This window comes from Arvicola amphibius, chromosome X (genome assembly GCF_903992535.2).
Source record: "Arvicola amphibius chromosome X, mArvAmp1.2, whole genome shotgun sequence".
In the NCBI taxonomy this organism is placed as follows: domain Eukaryota; kingdom Metazoa; phylum Chordata; class Mammalia; order Rodentia; family Cricetidae; genus Arvicola; species Arvicola amphibius.
Window position 1 is genome coordinate 23,949,219 of NC_052065.1, and position 20,224 is coordinate 23,969,442.

Consider the following 20,224-nt stretch of genomic DNA (forward strand, 5'->3'; position numbering starts at 1 on the left):
ATTCTTGAGGTTTGTGTTTATAAGAAAATCATTAGTATATTTTACCTTTAGCTGAAAGTCCACATAGCATCAACGCATCCCGACAATTCATGGTGTGAGTCTGTCCTAATATGTTCTGTATTTGTACGTACAATTTGCACTTATCACTTTTCCTACAATGTATTTCATAACTCTAAAATTTCATGTAATATCAAATAGGACTTCTCCAATTAGCTATGACAGTATAGTAAACTAATGGAAACCTTCCAAGCTTTAAACAAAAATCTGGGATTGCTGTGTATTGAATGAGCTCATCAAGGCAGTTCTCAGTCAAGGTGTTGGAGAATTGCAGCCAGATAGTTGACTAAATCTGACACTGCTGAAGAATTGACTGAATTAGATGTTTAGGTTAGCTTACTTCCATATCCCATACTTGATGTTGATATATTCTGGCTGATACAATGAGGCCTGCAAACTAGATCAGGTATTTGTCTCTTCAACAGGTGGGCTGAAACTCTCACAATGGGGGGCTCTAAGAGAGAGTAACTGTTCTTTAGAACAGTAAGAAAAGTCTTTGAAATATACTTTATTTAAAAAGAACAAAGTTAGTATTACATGCTGTATTCTATAAATACCCATTCCAAGAAGGGAAATAGAAAGAAGCTGTCAACCTTTAGACATGGGCCCAGAAACAAGTATATTGCCACCTCTGTCATGTTCCAATCACCAAAGTAAAGCAACAACTCCTCAGTCTTAAAGAAGATAAATAGCCTGTCATAGTATCAAAACAGTAGAGATTATTCTAATCAACTATAGTGTCCATTAACATTTTTCAATTATGACATATAAACTAAAATTGCTGCATTTTTGGTTTTTGGTAGAATTGAGGATCCAATCCCTAAGTGGCATGTATTCTGAACAAAGATCTACTGATGGAGGATTCCCATTGGCTAATAAAGAAACTGCCTGGCCCATTTGATTGGCCAGCCCTTAGGTGAGTGGAGTAGACAGAACAGGAAGAAGGAAGTGAGGTAGATGGCTCAGTCAGATGCTACGCCTCTCCTAAGTTAGGCAGACCGCCATGCCTCTCCTCAGGGAGAAATGCAATGAAGCCAGCCACCAGGCCAGATGTGCTGAATATTTCCTGGTAAGACACCACTTTGTGGTGTTACACAGATTATTAGATATGGGTTAAAGCAAGAGATGTGAGAATTAGACAATAAGAGGCTAGAAATAATGGGCCAGGCAGTGTTTAAAAGAATACAATTTGTGTGATGTTATTTTGGGTAAAGCTAGCTGGGCGGCCAGGAGCCGGGCCGTGGGAAGCCAGCCCACAGCTCATCACTACAGAATGGCGCCCACGTGGATAACCGAATCCACAGAAAGCTTGAGAAAGCTTGGGAAAGAATAGAGTAAAGCTCTATTTTTCGGTTCTGGCAAGCAAGCACTCTCATCTAAGAGAGGCTTCCTGACTCAGCTTCAGCTGCAAAACATTGCAGCTCCTTTAAGAGGTTCGGCTACGAAACATTTAAATGTTGTTGATGAAAATTAACTGCATGCTTTTCAGTGTTCAGCCATAGCAGGAAAAAAGCTGTACGGTTTAAAATGCCAGCTTTCTGGGCCGTTCTGCCAGGGCAAACTCTGACTCTTTCAAGCAGCCGGTCCTGACTATGGAGCTTTTGAGTGTTGTTAACACTGTTGCAGCTTGCTTGCTGGCAGGGACCTTGAACCGCCAAAGAGTTGTGGTACCTCTGCCATGAGGCTGGAAAGCTAGGGAATGGGCTGGATCTAGCCGCCAAAGTCACGGCTTTAGTCCTACTGATATTGTTTGGTAAAGTAAAGACTCATGTAGTCAGAAAGAGAGATATACAGTAAAAGAAAAATTCAAAGTCGAAGAAAATGTCTAAGTAGTTTACACTGTGTTAAAAATATATGCAGACTAAAGGTTAAAGTTCTTAAAAGTAAAAGAAAGAAAAAAAAGGAAGTAGTTTTTTGTGGTGGTACACACCTTTAATCCCAACACTTGGGAGGCAGAGGTAGATTGACCTCTGTGACTTCAAGGTGTGGCAGCACACACCTTTAATCCCAATGCCTGGGAGGCAGAGACAGACAGATCTCTGTGAGTTCAAGGTGTTGTAGCACATACCTTTAATCCTTGCACTGGGGAAGGCAGAGGCTGAAGGATCACTATGAGTTCAAGGACAGCCTGGTCTACAGAGTTATTCCAGGACAAAGATATACAGAGAACCTGTCTCAAAAAATAAAAGTAAAAATAAACGAAATAGAGGTTAAAATAAAGCCGCACAAAGATGGAAAATACACAGAGAATCTTGATACTGTATGCTATTATGCTCTTTTTGAATTGTTTGAATGCTGAGGAAGGAGCAACAGCTGCTAAAAGATATTTGTTTACTACAAATGCTGCTGAACTAATCCAAGAAAGATATCTTGAAAATACCTTGACTTCAGAATTTGGATCTAAGGATATGATACTTTGGAAAAGAGATTCTTCTTTTATTTTTACAGAAAATGAGACCCGTTGGATTGCTTCTATCCCAATATGGTATGATAGACCACGTCCTCCTGAAAGGTTGCTATGAACACCTTCAGAAAATTACTTCACCCAACTGATGACTGAGATGAACCTGGCACACAGGTTACACCATGAAAGATCTGATTAACAGCGTCCCCATTCAGCAGGAAGCAGTTTGGAGAGAAATAACTGTGCCCATATTCCCAAATATTGTTTATAAATGTCCTTTTACATTTAAAGGGGGAGATGATATAGATATAAATAAGTTGGATTGTTGTGAATCTTGGTTACTGATATTAATTTAAGGTCAATCTTGTTATATGTATTTCTGATCTTGATTAAGGTATTGTGATTGTGTAGTTCATTTTAAAATATAATGTATAATTAGGAAATATAGGTTGTTAATGGATAATCATCAATAATAGTTAAGCTTGTTGTCAAGTTAGTTAGATTTTCTAGATATATAGAGATATATTTCAGTTAGATAGGCATCCCTAATATCTTTCAAAGACTATAGAATATTCCACGTAAATGTTTTAGTAACTTAAGGCTTTTCATGACAATGAGACACGTCAGCTCCTGGCAGCACCAATCTACTTCAAGAGGAAGATGGGCATCGAAAAGGATCCTTATGGAGTTTGATAGCCACTTGGGTAAGAAACTGCACTTGCCTGGACTGTTGGCATAAACTGGACACAAAGAACCCACAGAAAGAGGACTGATGAACTTGCCTAAAGGTGAGATGATCTTTCAGGGTTCCTCATACATGAAAGAGTCTGTGAGACATTCTGCAGGACACAGCAGATACTGACTGAACTGCCTTTGGAATTTCCTGCATCATGGAAATGTCTGCTGGAAACTATGGGCCTGAAGGCTGAAGATGGATGCCCCAACGGTACAGAGGAACTTTGGGTGACTGTCTAGGCAGCAAGATGTCTCTGATTTCTAGAGTTTTGGAAGTAGCTTACTTCTTGTTCACCTAGGTAATATTGTGTTCTTCTGGAGTCTTTGATGGAGTTGAAGAATAGATAGATAGTTATAGTTTTCCTTAGTTATGATAAAAGATAAAGTAGAAGATATAAATACTATATCTGTAATTCTTACTTGATAACTGTTTTGTTATATGTAATTTTACTATGTTAAAGTTAAAGCCTTTCTTTTTTTAAACAGAAAAAGGGGAAATGATGGAGGATTCCCATTGGCTAATAAAGAAACTGCCTGGCCCATTTGATTGGCCAGCCCTTAGGTGGGTGGAGTAGACAGAACAGGAAGAAGGAAGTGAGGTAGATGGCTCAGTCAGATGCTACGCCTCTCCTAAGTTAGACAGACCGCCATGCCTATCCTCAGAGAGACAGACGCAATGAAGCTCCAGCCCAAGATGGACATACACTAGAATCCTTCCCTGGTAAGACACCACTTTGTGGTGCTACACAGATTGTTAGATATGGGTTAGTCAAGATGTGAGTAAGAGGCTGAAAATAATGGGCCAGGCAGTGTTTTAAAAGAATACAATTTGTGTGTTGTTATTTTGGGTTTTAAGCTAGCCGGTGGCCGAGAGCAGGGCGGCAGGAAGTGGCCCGCAGCTCCTCACTACAATCTACTATTATGTCCTACCTTCAGCACTACTGAAAACTTTAGAACAGTAAGAAAAGTCTTTGAAACGTACTTTATTTAAAAAAGAACAAAGAGTATTACATGCTGTACTTATAATATCATTTGTTCAAATTAGGCAAATATTTCCAGTGTATGTGGGGGAGGGACGTTGTATCTGTGTACATCTGTGTGTGTTAAGTTTTCAAGAGTCTCTATCTTAACTATGTAAAAGTTTGGCTTCGGAACACTTTCCATCTACTTTCTCAGAGAACTGAGGAGCACAGTTCTCTGCCCTTGATTCAGTGTGCGGAAGTCAACTCTCTCTTGCTCCCTCCCACCCTCCTTCCTTCCCTTCTCCCCCCCCCCCCGTCTTTCTACCTAGAATTCTATTTGATCTTAATAATAAGACCCAGGGTCGGATATATTGGTTAATGCTAAAGATTTGCGAAGCAGAAAGGCCAGCCATTAGAGGGTTCTTTTACCTCTACCAATGCTCAGACCGAAGGGATGAGCCTGTCCTCAGATATCATCTCCAGACTGAATCTGTCTCCACCAAACCTCAGACTGCCTTGAGTTCCTGTCTCCTTCAGCCTTAGATTCCTCTCTTTAACCAGCCATACCACTCCTGTCTCCAACTCTCTAGTGCAGGGATTAAAGCTGTGTGATCCCAAGAGCTGGGATCACCTTTGTATGAGCTCTGTTCCTCTTTATTTATTTATTTATTTATTTATTTATTTATTTATTTATTCCATTAAAAAATTTACACTTCCTCCCCTCCTCCCATTCCCCTCCCCTACTCACCCTCCTCCCTCCCCCTCCCTCCTTAAGAGACAGCAGGGAACCCTGCCCTGTGGGAAGTCAAAGGCCCTACCCCTACATCCAGGCCTAGGAAGCTTTGCATTCAACTAAACTGGATCCCAAAAAGCCAGCACATGCAGTAGAAACAAGTCCCAGTGCCTTTATCAATGGCTTCTCAGTCTGCTCCCATTGTCAGCCATATTCAGAGAGTTTGGTTTGATCACATGCTCATTTAGTCCCAGTCCAGCTGGATATGGGGAGCTCCCATTAGAACAGGCACACTGTCTCAGAGGGTGGACATACCCCTCGCGGTCCAGACTTCCTTGCTCATCTTCTCCCTCCTTCTGCTCTTCAGCTGGACCTTGGGAGCTCAGTCTGTTGCTCTGAGGAGGGTCTCTGCCTCTATCTCCATCCATAGCCAGACGAAGATTCTATTGTGATATTCGAGATAAACATCAGTGTGATAGTAGGGCAAGGCCAGTTCAGGCACCCTCTCCTCTGCTGTCCAAGGACCTAGCTGGGGACATCCCCGTGGACACCTGGGATCCCCTCAAGATCCAAGTCTCTTGTCAACCCTATAATGGCTCCCTTAATGTAGAAATCTTCCCTGCTCCTATGCCCTCCCTTTCTCCATCTCCACCCTCCCACTCCCCCGAGCTCTCTTCAGTCTTTCCTTTCTCCCTTCTCTCCCCCTACCTCCACTCCCATGCTCCCAACTTTTTCCCAGCAATCTTGTTTCCTTCCAATTTCCAGGAAGATCTATATATGTTTTTCTTTGGGTTCACCTTGTTATTTGGCTTTTCTAGGCCTGTGAAGTATAGGCTTAATGTCCTTTGTTTATGGCTAGAGTCCACTAATGAGTGAGGACATACCATATTCATCTTTTGGGGTCTGGGTTATCTCACTCAGGATAATGTTTCCTATTTCCATCCATTTGCATGCAAAATTCAAGATGTCATTGTTTTTTGCTGCTGAGTAGTACTCTACTGTGTATATATTCCACACTTTCTTTATCCATTCTCCACTGAGGGGCATCTAGGTTGTTTCCAGGTTCTGGCTATTACAAATAATGCTGCTATGAACATAGTTGAACAAATGCTTTGTAGTATGATTGGGCATCTCTTGGGTATATTCCCAAGAGTGGTATCACTGGATTCTGAGGAAGATTGATTACCAATTTCTTGAGAAACTGCCACACTGATTTCCAAAGTGGTTGCACAAGTTTGCATTCCCACCATCAATGGATGAGTGTTCCCATTACTCCATATCCTCTCCAGCACAGGCTATCATTGGTGTTTTTGATTTTAGCCATTCTGACAGGTGTAAGATGATATCTCAAAAAATCAGTAGCCCTTCTATACACAAACGATAGAGAAGCAGAGAGGGAATTCAGAGAAACTTCACCTTTCATGATAGCCACAAATAGCATAAAGTATCTTGGGGTAACTCTAGCCAAGGAAGTGAAAGTTCTATTTGACAAGAACTTTAAGGCATTGAAGAAAGAAATTGAAGAGGACACCAGAAAATGGAAGGATCTCCCATGTTCTTGGATGGGTAGGATCAACATAATAAAAATGGCAGTTCTACCAAAGGCAATCTATAAATTCAATGCAATCCCTATAAAATCCCAACAAAATTCTTCACAGACCTTGAGAGAACAATAATCAACTTTATATGGAAAAACAAAAAAACCCAGGATAGCCAAAAGAATCCTATACAATAAAGGAACTTCCGGAGGCATTACCATCTCTGACTTCAAACTCTATTACATAGCTACAGTAATGAAAAAAGCTTGGTATTGGCATAAAAACAGAGACATTGACCAATGGAATTGAATCGAAGACCCAGATATTAACCCACAAACCTATGAACACTTGATTTTTGACAAAGGAGCTAAAAGTATGCAATGGAAGAAAGAAAGCATCTTCAACAAATGGAGCTGGCATAACTGGATGTCAACCTGTAGAAGAATGAAAGTAGATCCATATCTATCACCATGCACAAAACTCAAGTCCAAATGGATTAAAGACCTCAATATCAATCTGAACACACTGAACCTCATAGAAGAGAAAGTGGGAAGTAGACTGCCACACATGGGCACAGGAGACCACTTCCTACATAGAACCCCAGTAGCACAGACAACAAGAGCAACAGTGAATAAATGAGACCTCCTAAAACTGAGAAGCTTCTGTAAAGCAAAGGACACTGTCATTAAGACAAAAAGGCATCCTACTGAATGGGAGAAGATCTTCACCAATCCTGCATCAGACAAAGGTCTGATCTCCAAAATATATAAAGAACTCAAGAAACTCGACATGAAAATTCTAATTAACCCAATTAAAAAATAGGGTACTGAACTGAAAAGAAAATTCTCATCAGACAAAGTTCAAATGGCCAAAAGACACTTAAGGTCTTGTTCAACCTCCTTAGTGATCAGGGAAATGCAAATCAAAACTCTGTTTCTTTTTAAGACAGATTCAATACTGTGTAGCCCAGGGTGCCCTTGAACTCACAGAGATTCATCTACCTCTGTCTTCCGAGACTTGGGATTAAAGGTGTGTGCCAGCACTCTGCAGCTTCCAGTGCCTTAGCTCTGCACTCTGATCTTCAGACAAGTTAAAATCTCTCTCTCTCTCTCTCTCTCTCTCTCTCTCTCTCTCTCTCTCTCTCTCTCTCTCTCTCCATTTTACAACTTCTCTGCAGCCTCCCCTATCCTCCCCTGCCAGTCCTTCTTCGCTATTCCCCTACTCCCACCCCAACCCCCTCCTCTTCCATCTCCATCCAGGAAAGAGTATGTTTCCTGAAAATATCAATAAAACATGGCATATCAAGTTGCAATAAGACTAAACACCTCTCCATTATTAAGAATGGGCAAAGTGACCTATTATAAGTAACAGGGTCCCAAAAGTCAGGAAAAAGAGTTGGAGACATCTCTTGCTCCCACTGTTAGAAGTCCCATAAGAGGGCCAAGCTACACAGCTGTAACATATATGCAGAGTGTCTATGTCAGTCTCATGCAGGCTACCTGGTTTTTGGTGTAGACGCTGTGAGCCCCTTTGAGCCCAGGTTAGTTGATTCTGTGGGTTTTCTTGTAGTGTCCTTGACTTATCAGACTCCTGCATTCCTTTCTCCTCTTCCTCCTCTGCAGGATTCCCAAACTCTGCCTAATGTTTGTCTGTAGGTTTCTGCATCTGCCTCCATCATCTGCTGGGTGACACCTCTCTGATGACAATTGGGCCCAGCACCGATCTGGTCACAGGAGATGCCCAGTTCAGGCTACTTATTCACTATTGCTAGGAGTCTTAGCTGGATCCTCCCCATAGGGGAGTCAGGTCTCTTGTTGAAATAATATCTAAGGAAATATGTACTCTCTCTATTCCAAATGTGAGAGAAAACATGAAGTATTTGTCTTTCTAAATATTTTGTATTTCATTTAAGAAGATGATATCCAGTATTCTGATGTTCTTTTCACTTATCCCCCCTTGACTAGGTGGAGTTGCCTCCTGATATTGGCCTTCAATACAAAGGAGAGCTAACGGTTGTCTTACGATACATTCCTCCAGAGGAGAGCCCTATAGTCCAAGTAGAACAACCTCAAGGTAGGGTTAAAATCAATACCTCTTATCTGTCACTTTTCTGTTTCTACAATTGTGTAAGTAGATGTTAAGGTTTGGATGGACTGTGTTACATTTGTAGTATGTTTTCATCAACGTCATAGGCAGCTTCCTTTTTCTTTCCATTCATGGTCACCATTTTTCGTGCTTCCCTGTGAAAGTAGCTCAGCTCTTGGTCTGAGCTTTCTCACTTCACCTGTCTGTAGTTCTTTGTGACGGGTTGAGACCTCATGGTGGTTTCCCCCAGCTACTTGGGCAATGCAATATGGTCAGTCCTGAAAATATCCATACAAACGACATTATCCAGATTGAGCAGGTTATAGTTCGGAATAAATATGTACATACATATATACACGGAATAACAGCCAATAAAAAAAAAGAGACCATTAATTTGAAAGAGAGCAATGGAGGGATACGTTTGGGAGTTTGGAGGGAAGAGAGGAAAGGGGGAAATGGTATAATTATAGTATGATCTCTGAAAAAAAAGGGAAAAAAATTAAAGAGGGCTGTGAGGATTAAATAGGTTCATAGATGTAAGGGTGCCAGTCATTTAGTGGTTATTGCTCATGTTGAGTTCACCGCGTCAGAATAAATATTAAAAAGTGACAAGGTTTTCTCCCAACCACTAAATGTAACTGAATCTAGGTTGCACCCTCTAAACCTGACCCTGCCTGAAGCTGACAATTTATAAAAAGGGGATTATTGAATAGACCCTTTGAAAGTCAGGTCAATATATCCAAGTCATAGAAATGCCTCTCCTGCAGCTCTGGGACTTGGGTCTGGCCTTAGCAATAGAATAAGATGATGGTGCTGACAGCAAGTTTTCCATTATTCTATTCCTTTAGAATCGTTGCATTTTTCCTTTACAGAAGCTTTGTGTGTGTGTGCGTGTGTGTGTGTGTGTGTGTGTGTGTACATGCATATGACTAAAAGGCTTGATTGTCAGCAAATGAAGTAGCTCTTTGTAGAGGTTCTTGGTAAATTATGAAACAGAATCGCTGATCTCCTCCACCTCCTCTCTGCTGGTTCATGCAGGAAAGAAGACTTTTAAAAAGGGAAAGAAGAAAGAGTTACCTATCATCTCTGGGGGAATACTTGAAGTGCTCATCAAAGAAGCAAAGAATCTGACAGCAGTCAAATCGGGAGGCACTTCTGACAGCTTCGTGAAGTGGTAATTTTGCTCTAGCTCATCGCCGATGGCACTTCCTGGGTGCTGAAAGGAGCTATGATCCAGTAGACAATGGGAGTTGTGAGAGGCCCACGCTCTGCTTATTGCATGCGCTTGGGAAAAGCTACCCTTACTTGTTTGCTCGTCCATCTAAAGCAATGTGAGTGTGGGAGAGAGTTGCTGTTCTGGCTCTCACTGTGTCTCCAGCAGATTTCTGGAGAGCCACTGTGAGGATCGCTCTCATCCTGACTGCCCAAGGAGATTCCTTTCTAAAAAGAGAAGAAAATATGATTTTCTGTGTATAATTTACTTTTATTTTTGTTTTGTTATCATTTGGTGCACCGGCCAAAATACTAAATACTTGCTGGTTTACTCTGTTGAGGAAAATTGTAAAATGTAGAAAAATTTCAGCATCTTCCCTGAAGAGTGTTTGAGGCAAGCTCCAGGACTACCTGATATACATTTGTTGCCATATGGAGCAAATGACATTTTCTTGAGGGAATACTACCCTTTAAATGGATATTCTTGCTTATTCTAGGCAATCCAAATACCAAATCTCTCTCATTTCTGACTATTGTAGACTTTTCTCATGTAATTAGAAGAAGGTGGGCTAAAGGAATATTTTTACATTCATTCAAGCACACACTCAGATGTATATGTATCAAGAGTTAGATGCTGATCTTTGAAAAATAGATATGATAGCTGACCTCACAGAGAACCATGAAGTAAAGCCAGTTCCCATGGTGTCAAGCCATGGGATGAGTATTTGAAGCAGAGATGTTGCCTCTTTGAAAAGTGATCCAGGCCTGATAGCAGTGCCTGAAATACTGGTACTGTGGACCTGAGTCAGGAAGATCACAAGTTTGTGTCTATCCTGGGCTATATGTAGCAGTGCCAGACCAGCAGGCGACAGAGGATGAGATCCTGTTTTTTTGTACAATCTTTTTTGAAAAATTTTATTTAACATTTTTATTTATTTTATATACCGATCACAGTTCTCCCTCCCTCTTCTCTTCCTGTTCACTACCTCCTGCCTACCATCTTACCATTTACCTCCCTACCCCATCCACTCCTCCTCCATCTCTATTCAGAAAGGGGTGGGCCTCCCATGGGTGTATTTTCCCACAAGGAAATAAATCATACCTTTATTCTCATACATTTTAAGATCAGTAGACCATATATTGAAGAGAGTAAGATGATTGGGTTTCCCCATTATTGAATTGTGTTCTTTAGCATAAAAGAAACACTTTCTTTGAATCATACTGCTACAGTCCACCTTAGAAAGCCCCGTGTCCAGTTTAGGGCTCTGCTCCTTATTCTCTTGTATGGTAAAAATATTGTCCCTGGCCTGTGGCTGTAACATGACCTTCCAGGCATGAGTTAATATTGTCTGGAACAGCTTTTACATTCTCTTGTTGAGAATTCATGAAGCACAAATGATAAAGAACAGTAATTCATTCTATTTTTTAAGCACTAACTTTTCAGTGAATACTTAAATATTAAGCCAATTAAAAAAATTATCCAAGGAGTTGGAGAAATGGTTTAGTAGTAAAGAGCACTGGCTAATCTTGTAGAGGACCCAAGTTCAATTCGCAACAGCCACATGGCAGCTCGCAGCCATCTCTAACTCCAGGCTCAGGAGATCTGATGCTATCTTCTGGTCTTCATAGGTATTGCTTGCCTATGGTACATAGACATACATGTAGGGAAAACACTCATATACATAAAAATAAATACCCTTAAAGATAAACTGATATATCTTTCAAAGAGCCAGAGAGCAAGCAAGAATAGATACATAGGTAATGTTATAAAATATGTAAATTACATAATTTCATATTCTCTACTTATGAACTGAAATATTTGTGACTTAAGAAAGACTTTAGGGCCTACAAGATGGTTCGGCAAATAAAGGGAAATGGGCCTGCCACCAAACCTAATAAACCAATTTTGATAACTGGAATTCTCTTGGTAAAAAACATGATAATTGACTCTCACAAGTTATCCTTTGTCTTCCATATCTATGCCATGGCATGTTCCCATACATATATGCCCACATTAAAAATAAATATTAAAAATTTAAAAGCCACTTTGTCTTACATTTAAACAGTGATTGAAGGTAACTTATCTAAGGTCAATATGGAAATATCATGCTTATCAGGGACAAAGGAGTTTTTCTATATCATAATGGTATCTTCTCCATGGACCAGGATACCTAGCTATGCAGAGTTCAGCCATCCTATGCGAATCCAAGCTTATAGGAAGCTTCCTGTAACTTTTTTTGTTACTTGTATTGTATTGACCAGAACCTAGTTCTGTGGGTATGTGCGTTGCAAGACAGCTTTATGGTCTTTATTCTGGGGAGACATGTGCTCAAATTTAGAACCAGGGGCTTTTAATGATGGATACAAAAATTGAAATAAGATAAAATGTAAGATGGTAACAATAAAAACTAGGAATTTTAAAAGAGAAAAAAGTGTAGAATGGAGATTGATGAATAACAGCATTCTCTGATTAATTTATTAGTTTTTCCCTCTTTGGTGGTAGTGCCAGGATCAAACTTAGGACATTGTCATTGTCCTACTTACTAGTGCTGACCAGTATAGTAAATTAAATACAACACAACCCAATTATCTTCTTTATCCCTGGGCCATTTACTTGTATTTTTCATAATTGTTTCATGTACTAATTCCATCTACACTCATTTTCTTCCCTAAACCATGTGTTTTGAAGGCACAAAGGTTTTTGAGACTTAGAGATTGAACACAATAGAGAAGACCTAGGGCACAGGTAGTCTATCAGAGAAGGGCTTCCGGGAAACATCAATCAAAGAGTGTAGACCACGAAGCAAAAGACAGAGGGAAGCAGTTATAAAGGATATGTTAATGGAAAGGTTATCGCTGTAGGGTTCAGTTCCACTGAGAAAGAGAACAGCAAGAACTCCATGTAATGTTCCTTAGGAGTATCCCTTGAAGAACTGCAGAACTCTCGGCCTATTCTAAAACCCACTGGCTGAATATTACCCTTCAAGCCTTCAGTCTTCAGTAACTCTAGGTACTCTGAACATAAGGGAGCACACTCACACAGAAGTAGATAACCTGTAACACACAGGATTTGGGGTGAGAAGCTGAAAACATTCCAGGAACTATCCACCTTAGCTGCAAATCAGTTTACAGATATATACAAACATACAAGAACATACAAAGTCAAACAATAGTGGCTACCAACAGGGATCTTTTCTTTACCAGATGGAGAACCAAATATTTAGAAGGGTTTGAAAAGACAAAAATTGTATTCAAAAATGGAGGAAGGACATTTTACTATTGTAAATGTACTTACTAGACATTTCTCCAAATAAGATATCAGGGAGAGAACATCAAGAATGCATACTGTAGTCACATACAGTCACACAGAATTGTAGGAGATCCAAATGACAGCTCAAAGATTGCATTTTTACTTTCCCACCACGTAACTGTGTTTCCTCCTACAGCTACTTGCTTCCTGATGATCACAAAGCCACCAAGCACAAAACGGCGGTTGTCAAAAAGAGTGTTAACCCTCAGTGGAATCATACATTCGTATTCAGCAGCCTGTATCCTCAGGATATAACGAACGTTTGCCTAGAACTCACCATCTGGGACAAGGAAGCCTTTTCCAGCAACATCTTCCTAGGAGGTGTTCGTTTAAATTGTGGAAGCGGTAAGGAACTGAGAGCTGGAGCTGGTATATGGCTGAGCATGGGCAATAGAGTGGCTACTCCAGCTGTGATGTGCTGTAGATTTTTATGTAGTGTAGGTGCCTCATTCTTTTAGATGGAGATCTGATCACTGTTAAAATGTGTTTCTGTAGCAACTTTGTATCCTTAGGCTTAAAGTTGAGGAAATGTTCTATTTGATCCTTTCATAGAAAAATCTTTAATACATTCACGTAAGGGAATTTCAAGTACTTTTTGGGGTCTTCAGGTTTTGCTCAAATGAAAATCGAGACAGGAGAGGAAGGCCTCATAAGGCTGTCTTTACTTTATCCTCTTTTCACTTCTGTCTAGTGCTTCAACAGTGATCAAGCAATGTGTTTTTGGTTTGCTTTCTATTGCTATGATAAAGACAATGATGAGAAGAAACTTGGGAGGAAAATGGGTTTATTTCACTCTCGTGCCTACGGTCCATCATGAAGGTGAATCAGGGTAGGAAGTCAAGGTAGGAGCATAGAGGCAGAACTGAAGCTGAACCACAAAGGAATCCTGCTTACTTGATTGCTAAGCCTGATATTTTAATATAAGCCAGGACCACCTGCCCATGGGTGGCACTGCCCCCCAGTGAGCTGTTTCCTCCCACATCAATCATCAATTAAGAAACTGCCCCCACAGACTTGTCCACAGGCCAATCAGATGGATGCATTCTCGATGACCTGAGTGTGTCATGTTGATAGGATACTAAACACAGAATGAAGGAAATAACTCATGTCATAAAATATAACAAGGTGTGAACTAGGTATGGAGAGATTCCCGTGGTCAAATGCTTTAACACCAGAAGTGCACATGAACTAACACTAGAAGACCCCAAGTCTCTTTACCCCATATCTTAAACCAGCCATATGCCATGTCAACATTTTGGTTGAGAAAGTCTCCATTTATATGACACTTTTTTATAAATTAAGGAGAGCAGGGAATACATATGTCAGTAAAATTGAAACCTCCAGGATCAGAGAGTAGCTGTTTTTGAAATAGAGATTTTCATATCTGAGGGCAGCCTGTGAACTCACATTGACTTGGTTTTGATGAGTTGATTCTATCAAAGTCGGGAGGATATGAGATATCAGGGGCCACTCTGGTTTCTCTGTACAACCTAAGCAGAAGGAAGTAATGCAGTCTTCAATAGACTGACTCATTTTAACACCTCTCACTAGATATGAGAACCAAGAAGAGGCCCTCAGAGATTGTTACTTGCCTTCTAGAAGCTCCAGTCCCTGTGTGAAATGTTGTGCCCCTTTTTCTCTTCTTCAGGTGTCAGTCATGGGAAGAATGTGGACTGGATGGACTCTCGAGGGGAGGAACAGCACCTTTGGCAAAGGATGATGGACAACCCTGGGACATCTGTAGAAGGCATTCTCATGCTGCGTTCCAGCATGGCAAAATGGAGGGTCTGAAGGAACCAGTTCTCCAAGAACTACATCTCTGGTTGCCTTCTGTTTTCTCTAAGCAAAGACTGGGCCCTTGAATTCTGTTGCCCTGTTATTTCTCACCTCTTAGGACATGAGAGGAGATATGTTAGTGTTGTGAACATCTAGGATCTTGCTGATTGTCTGAAAAGCATATCCTTCTATATGTTCCCCTGCTCAGGTTTCCCTGATTAGACAATAGGAAGTGGACCCCACCATCTTGCCAACAAACAGACTGTGCAATGGCTCATGGGCTTTATACTGACAGCAATGACACAAGCTTATTGGAAAAATATTGCTGGGCTCCTCAACCCTTTTCCAAACAAGTTACTTAAGTTTTTTTTTTCAGATTGAGAAAAGAAGGGAACACCAAGAAGGTAGATTGCTTGGAGACTAACAAAGAGAGAGATCTTTGGCTTCTCTGGAGATTGCCTGTAATGTAAAGAAGACATGCTAGGGGTGGTTTGGGAGAAGTCAGACTCCTTTTGAAAGTGAAGAGAGCTCCATGATTACACATGATTATACACACTCATACTTAAAAAAAAACAGACACAAACGAGATTGTGTGTAGAGAAATTGGAATATAGGGCCATCTTGCTGATAAACTAGCAATTAGAGAGCTCCGTTACAAAAATTATTTTATCAAATATTACAAGCCATTAAGTATAAGGAAATAAGAAATAAGGGCCAATTAAGGGAGATACTCCACTGTTTCCTGTGCTGCTATAGGAAAAAGCTAGGAACTCCATGTTCTTTCTTTCATTTTCTCTTTACCCAAGTAATTACTGCTTTCTTAACCTATTACAATGGCAAGTAACAAACCACCCCAAAAATCAATGACTTAAAATGAAAATCAATTTTTTGTGTGTCTATGAAGGTTGGCTAGGAGAGCTCTGCTTTTTCCTTATAAGCCCGAGGGTCTAAATCAGGTACTTATTTCTCAATTCTTATTAGACCAAAAGAATAGCCCAAGTATGGTGATGGCAGAGGTGTACTTGGATAACCCACTGCTCAAGCACATAAGTGTGTTATACCTCATTGATCAAAAGGAAGCCATATTGCTAATACCAAAATAAATAGAAAAAGAAATATGCCTTGCCCAACAACAAGAGAGAAGGTTCAAGAAAGGATGGTGAAAGAGAGACAAGTAGTTGAATGTACTCTACGTCTTGTCATTTATGTGCCTAAGCTACCAAATTTATAAGCAAAGCCAGGTAAATCCAGAAGGGATGCCAAGTCTGGTTCTTTATTTTGTGGGTTACAACCTTGCAGTCCAGAGGACTGAAATAATTGGTCTAAGGTTGTGTAGAGGCTGTGACTAAATCTGGACAGCTCCTAGACAACTTTGACATGACTCTATGCTTATCAAAGTGGATAGAAGATGATATGTCAAAGAAAGTAGATCATAGTTTGATTATGTAAGCATAAACATACATGGTCTATGCCAGGGGTGGTGGGTTACACTTGTAATTCCAGCATTTTGAAGGTAGAGGTGGGAAGATCAGAAGTCCAAGGTATGCCTTGGCTACATAGAGAATTTTAAGCTATCCTGGGCTATATAGATAGATCCTATCTCAATGGCACCCCATGTACCAAAATATGTCTGCTCCAGATGTTAAGGAGTCAGATTCAATCCCCCGTAGCTCATATCTTCATTTGAATACATGCAAACATGCAAACCCTTTAAAATATAGCAAATGAATGTTGGCAGTAGAACTCAGACCATGTTCCAATTCAGTCTACAGAGTAGTTGCACATTTTTAGGTATGCTTTTGAAATCTGAAGACTAATTTAAGAATCTATTTAATATTCTTCATAGTAAGGAAACACACAAACCATTTAAGCTTTATTCAAAAAGAGACCATCTGTAGAAAACTTCACCTATCATAGCTCAGTAAGTACAGTACTTCTTAAGAATTTATACACCATTATTCTGCCCTTCTCAAAAGCAGAAAAAAACCTATATGCTTGGTACTATTTCCTGTATCATGAATAATAAAAAACCCAGAGACAGATATTGGGGTGCAAGGTGAAGATCAGAAGGTAAAAATAAGCTAATAGAAGCCAGACAGTGGCGTCAAAATCTTTTAATCTCAGGATTTAGGAGACAGAGGCAAATGGATCTCTGTGAGTTCAAGGCCACCCTGGACTACACAAGATCAATGCAGAACTAGATGGTGGTAACTCACACCTTTAATCCCAGCATTAGAGGGGAATATAAGATGGGAAGAGACAGGCTCGGGGCTCAGTCTGCAGCTGCCCAATCTTAATAGAGGTAAGACTTTTCTAGTGGCTTGGTTGTTTTGCTTTTCTGATCTTCAGGCAAGCTGTATTTATTAAATCATAAATAAAACATCAGTATAATTTCCCACATTGGAAAATAAATTGTCTTCAAACATGATGGGACTCAAACACTATTCAGTGACATTTAGGGGATAGGAGAAGCTGATGATGGTAAAGCCTGTCTCTGGAGTAGATACAACAAAGTAGATTTATTCACTAAGAAAATGTGGCTAAATGATTTTTAAATTTACAACTTAAACTCAAGAAGAGCGTGAATCTTTGTGTTCAGGTCAAATTCAAAGCAATTCTCTGTACAATGGTTTCATGATATCCTGTGTCTAACTGGATATTTCTATAAAACAAACCCCACATATACAAAAAAGATCAGAAACCCACTCTTGTTGCTCCTGAAAACAAAAGCAAACACCTTCAGATCACTCTCTTTTTCTAAATGTACATACAAAACAACAGTTTAAAATATAAGTGGGATATGTTGGTAGATAGCTGGAATCCTAGCATCTGGGAGACTAATTCAGGAGGATCACAAGTTCAGCATCAGCCTAGACTACAACGAGAACCTATGTCAAAAGGAAAATATTCTATGAATAGCATAGAATTCAAGAGCTTAAAGATTGTGAAGAGCCTTGCCCACCACTTCCACATGTCAGTGTCAGGCTTGTCTATGCCTGTAGGGTACTACTTCATAGCAGTCCACTGAATATGTTCAGCTGGTATTAGCAGAAGCCACAAGAAATATGGATATCTGTGCTCAATGGCTTCTCCCAGCAATCTTCTCTTTTTAAAAACAAACACTTTGAAATTCAAAATGAGATATATATCTTACTCAGCCATCCACTTTCATGCATCTTCCCTACAGAAGTAGATACATGTATGAGAAATGAGCACCTACAGGTGCTTGTGTTTCTGAAAGAGACTAGAAATGATGCCAAATCTACCAACAGAAATCTGAAAATCACACACTCCGGGTTTTTTTTTTCTGTTTCTAGTTACTAGTTGCTTCTTCTCTTGTGCCTCTGATAATTCTCAGTGTGGCTGTCACCATTTGGACTCTTCGTTGCTCTCGTTCTCCTTACTTCTAAACTATTTTCATGGTAATATCTACTTACCATGTAGAAATTGCATATCCAATGCAGACCTTCTCAGCCCTAGGCCCCGAGAAGACCCATCAAGCCAGTTAGTTATTCCTGGCACAGCCCAGGAAAGAACTGAGAAATCATAGGAAAAAATATGTAGGTCAAAAAAATCTGTTTCATAGGATGCCTTGCAAGTTCCATGCAACCAAATGACCCACTACAATTTTAAGACAAATTTACTTAACAGTTGCCACTGATCACCAATCCAAGCTTATCATCTCCCAAAGGACATTGCCAGACATATGAACTTGCTTCAAAAACTAATCTGTATTATTCCATTCTGGAACTTGCTTCCAAAACAACTTATGTTACTTCCTCTTTCTTCAATAAAAAGATAATCTTTCCCTTCATTCTCTAGATGTACCAGACACTACCCAGTACACATGTGTGTGTGTGTATGTAGTACAATTCTATCTTTCCATTCACTCTCAAATAAAACTCCCTTTCTTGAAGATTTATTTCTATAATTTTATTTAATAATGACGACACACATTTGACCACCAGTGTGACATCTCTGCCAGGATAGCTTCTTTGAAAATGGATTTAAACTAAGCACTCTCCTATCATTCTGGAGCCTATCTTCTTGCTCTAGCCTGTCCCACCTCAATACTTAAGGGTACCTATCCTCTAACCCATGACAGTAACCAGGCAACATGGATTGAGTTTTATTTCTTGCTTCTTCTTTGTCCTGAAGCAAAATAAGTCAAGGAATCATATTGAGCCTACCTCTTGAGCTTCCTCATCTCTGTGATATCACCCAAGGCCAAACTAACTTCACTGCTCTCCATGACTATTTCAGAAGTCTCCTAGCTTTAATCGTTTTGAATTGTTTATTATTATTTTTTGTGTGTATCTATGATGTGTGTGTTGAATGCTCATGTAGAGATCAGAGAACAGCTCTGTGGACTCCTCTCTTTCCACCTTCACAGTTGACCTGAAAATAAAATACAAATTATTGTATGTGGTCCAGAATAAGAAGACCACTGCCTTTTCTCTAGCATATCCCAAGCTGTGCCTCCCCTCCCCCTCCCCATCCTCCCTTTCTCTTAAGCCACCTTGTGGACTTTTTTTGTTCTCATTAATCTAATCCCCATAAATCTTCTAAGTCTTAACTGCTACTCCCGCAGGAAAGCCTTCTTGATCATGTGCTAAGCTAGGCCCCAGAAACCTGCCTTCATTTCCCTTCCACTGCACCCATCACAATTACATTAAATTGTTCATGAAATAAAACGTTTCATGCCCATGTGTACTGTCTCTCCACTTAAGATTCATAAGGGCAGGTGAAATACATTTTCATAGCTGTATCCCCAGTGCTTGGCTGAGAATAAGTGATCAAAAGAAAACAAAATAGCACCACAGAGCATTACATAAGTAAGCATTTTTAAAAGCTACTCTTTCAAAGTGCAAGGGGGAAAAGGAGATAGAGCATGGGTGGATAGGGACTTGCATGTCTTAACCAGGGATTTGGGTCATTGGCTGAATGAAATGGGAACTACTGAGAGTTCTGAGCCAAAGAATGGTAAACTAGAATGTGTTTCAATAGCATCCCCCTAACAGCTGTATCCAGTACATGGTGAAGAGAGATCAGCTTGCAACACTCAGTCTATTTTCAACTACAAGTAACAACAAAAATTACCCTAAAGATTATGTAAGAGTGTAACTGGATTATCGTTCCTAAGCCTGTAGAGAGGGTTTTTACTCTAGTTTGCACAGCTGTGATTTGCAGGCTGTTTTACCCTGGATTAAGATATCTGATTCTTATCACTGTTATAGGTATAACGCTGATGATTATTAGGATAGCCACATGAAAATTGAAGAAGGGAGAGAATGTTGGCATTTTTCTATTTAGTATATACCCTGTAAATGCCAAAATGGTCATATTTTTTTCTTTTTTATTTATTAAATATTCCCACCTCCTCCCAGCCTCCCATTTACCTCCCCCTCTCCC

At 40.0% G+C, this 20,224-nt stretch overlaps 1 protein-coding gene across 2 annotated transcripts in view; it reads left to right on the plus strand.

The window, feature by feature from the left end:
• Sytl5 (synaptotagmin like 5) overlaps positions 1–14,827 on the plus strand; it is a 100,206-nt gene extending 85,379 nt beyond the window's left edge. For both annotated transcript variants that reach the window (XM_038317255.1, XM_038317256.1), the window contains 4 exons: positions 8,394–8,502; positions 9,553–9,688; positions 13,173–13,381; positions 14,685–14,827. In XM_038317255.1, the coding sequence (XP_038173183.1) occupies positions 8,394–8,502; positions 9,553–9,688; positions 13,173–13,381; positions 14,685–14,827 (597 nt within the window). The remainder of the gene's footprint in view (positions 1–8,393; positions 8,503–9,552; positions 9,689–13,172; positions 13,382–14,684) is intronic.
• Positions 14,828–20,224: the final 5,397 nt, after the last annotated feature.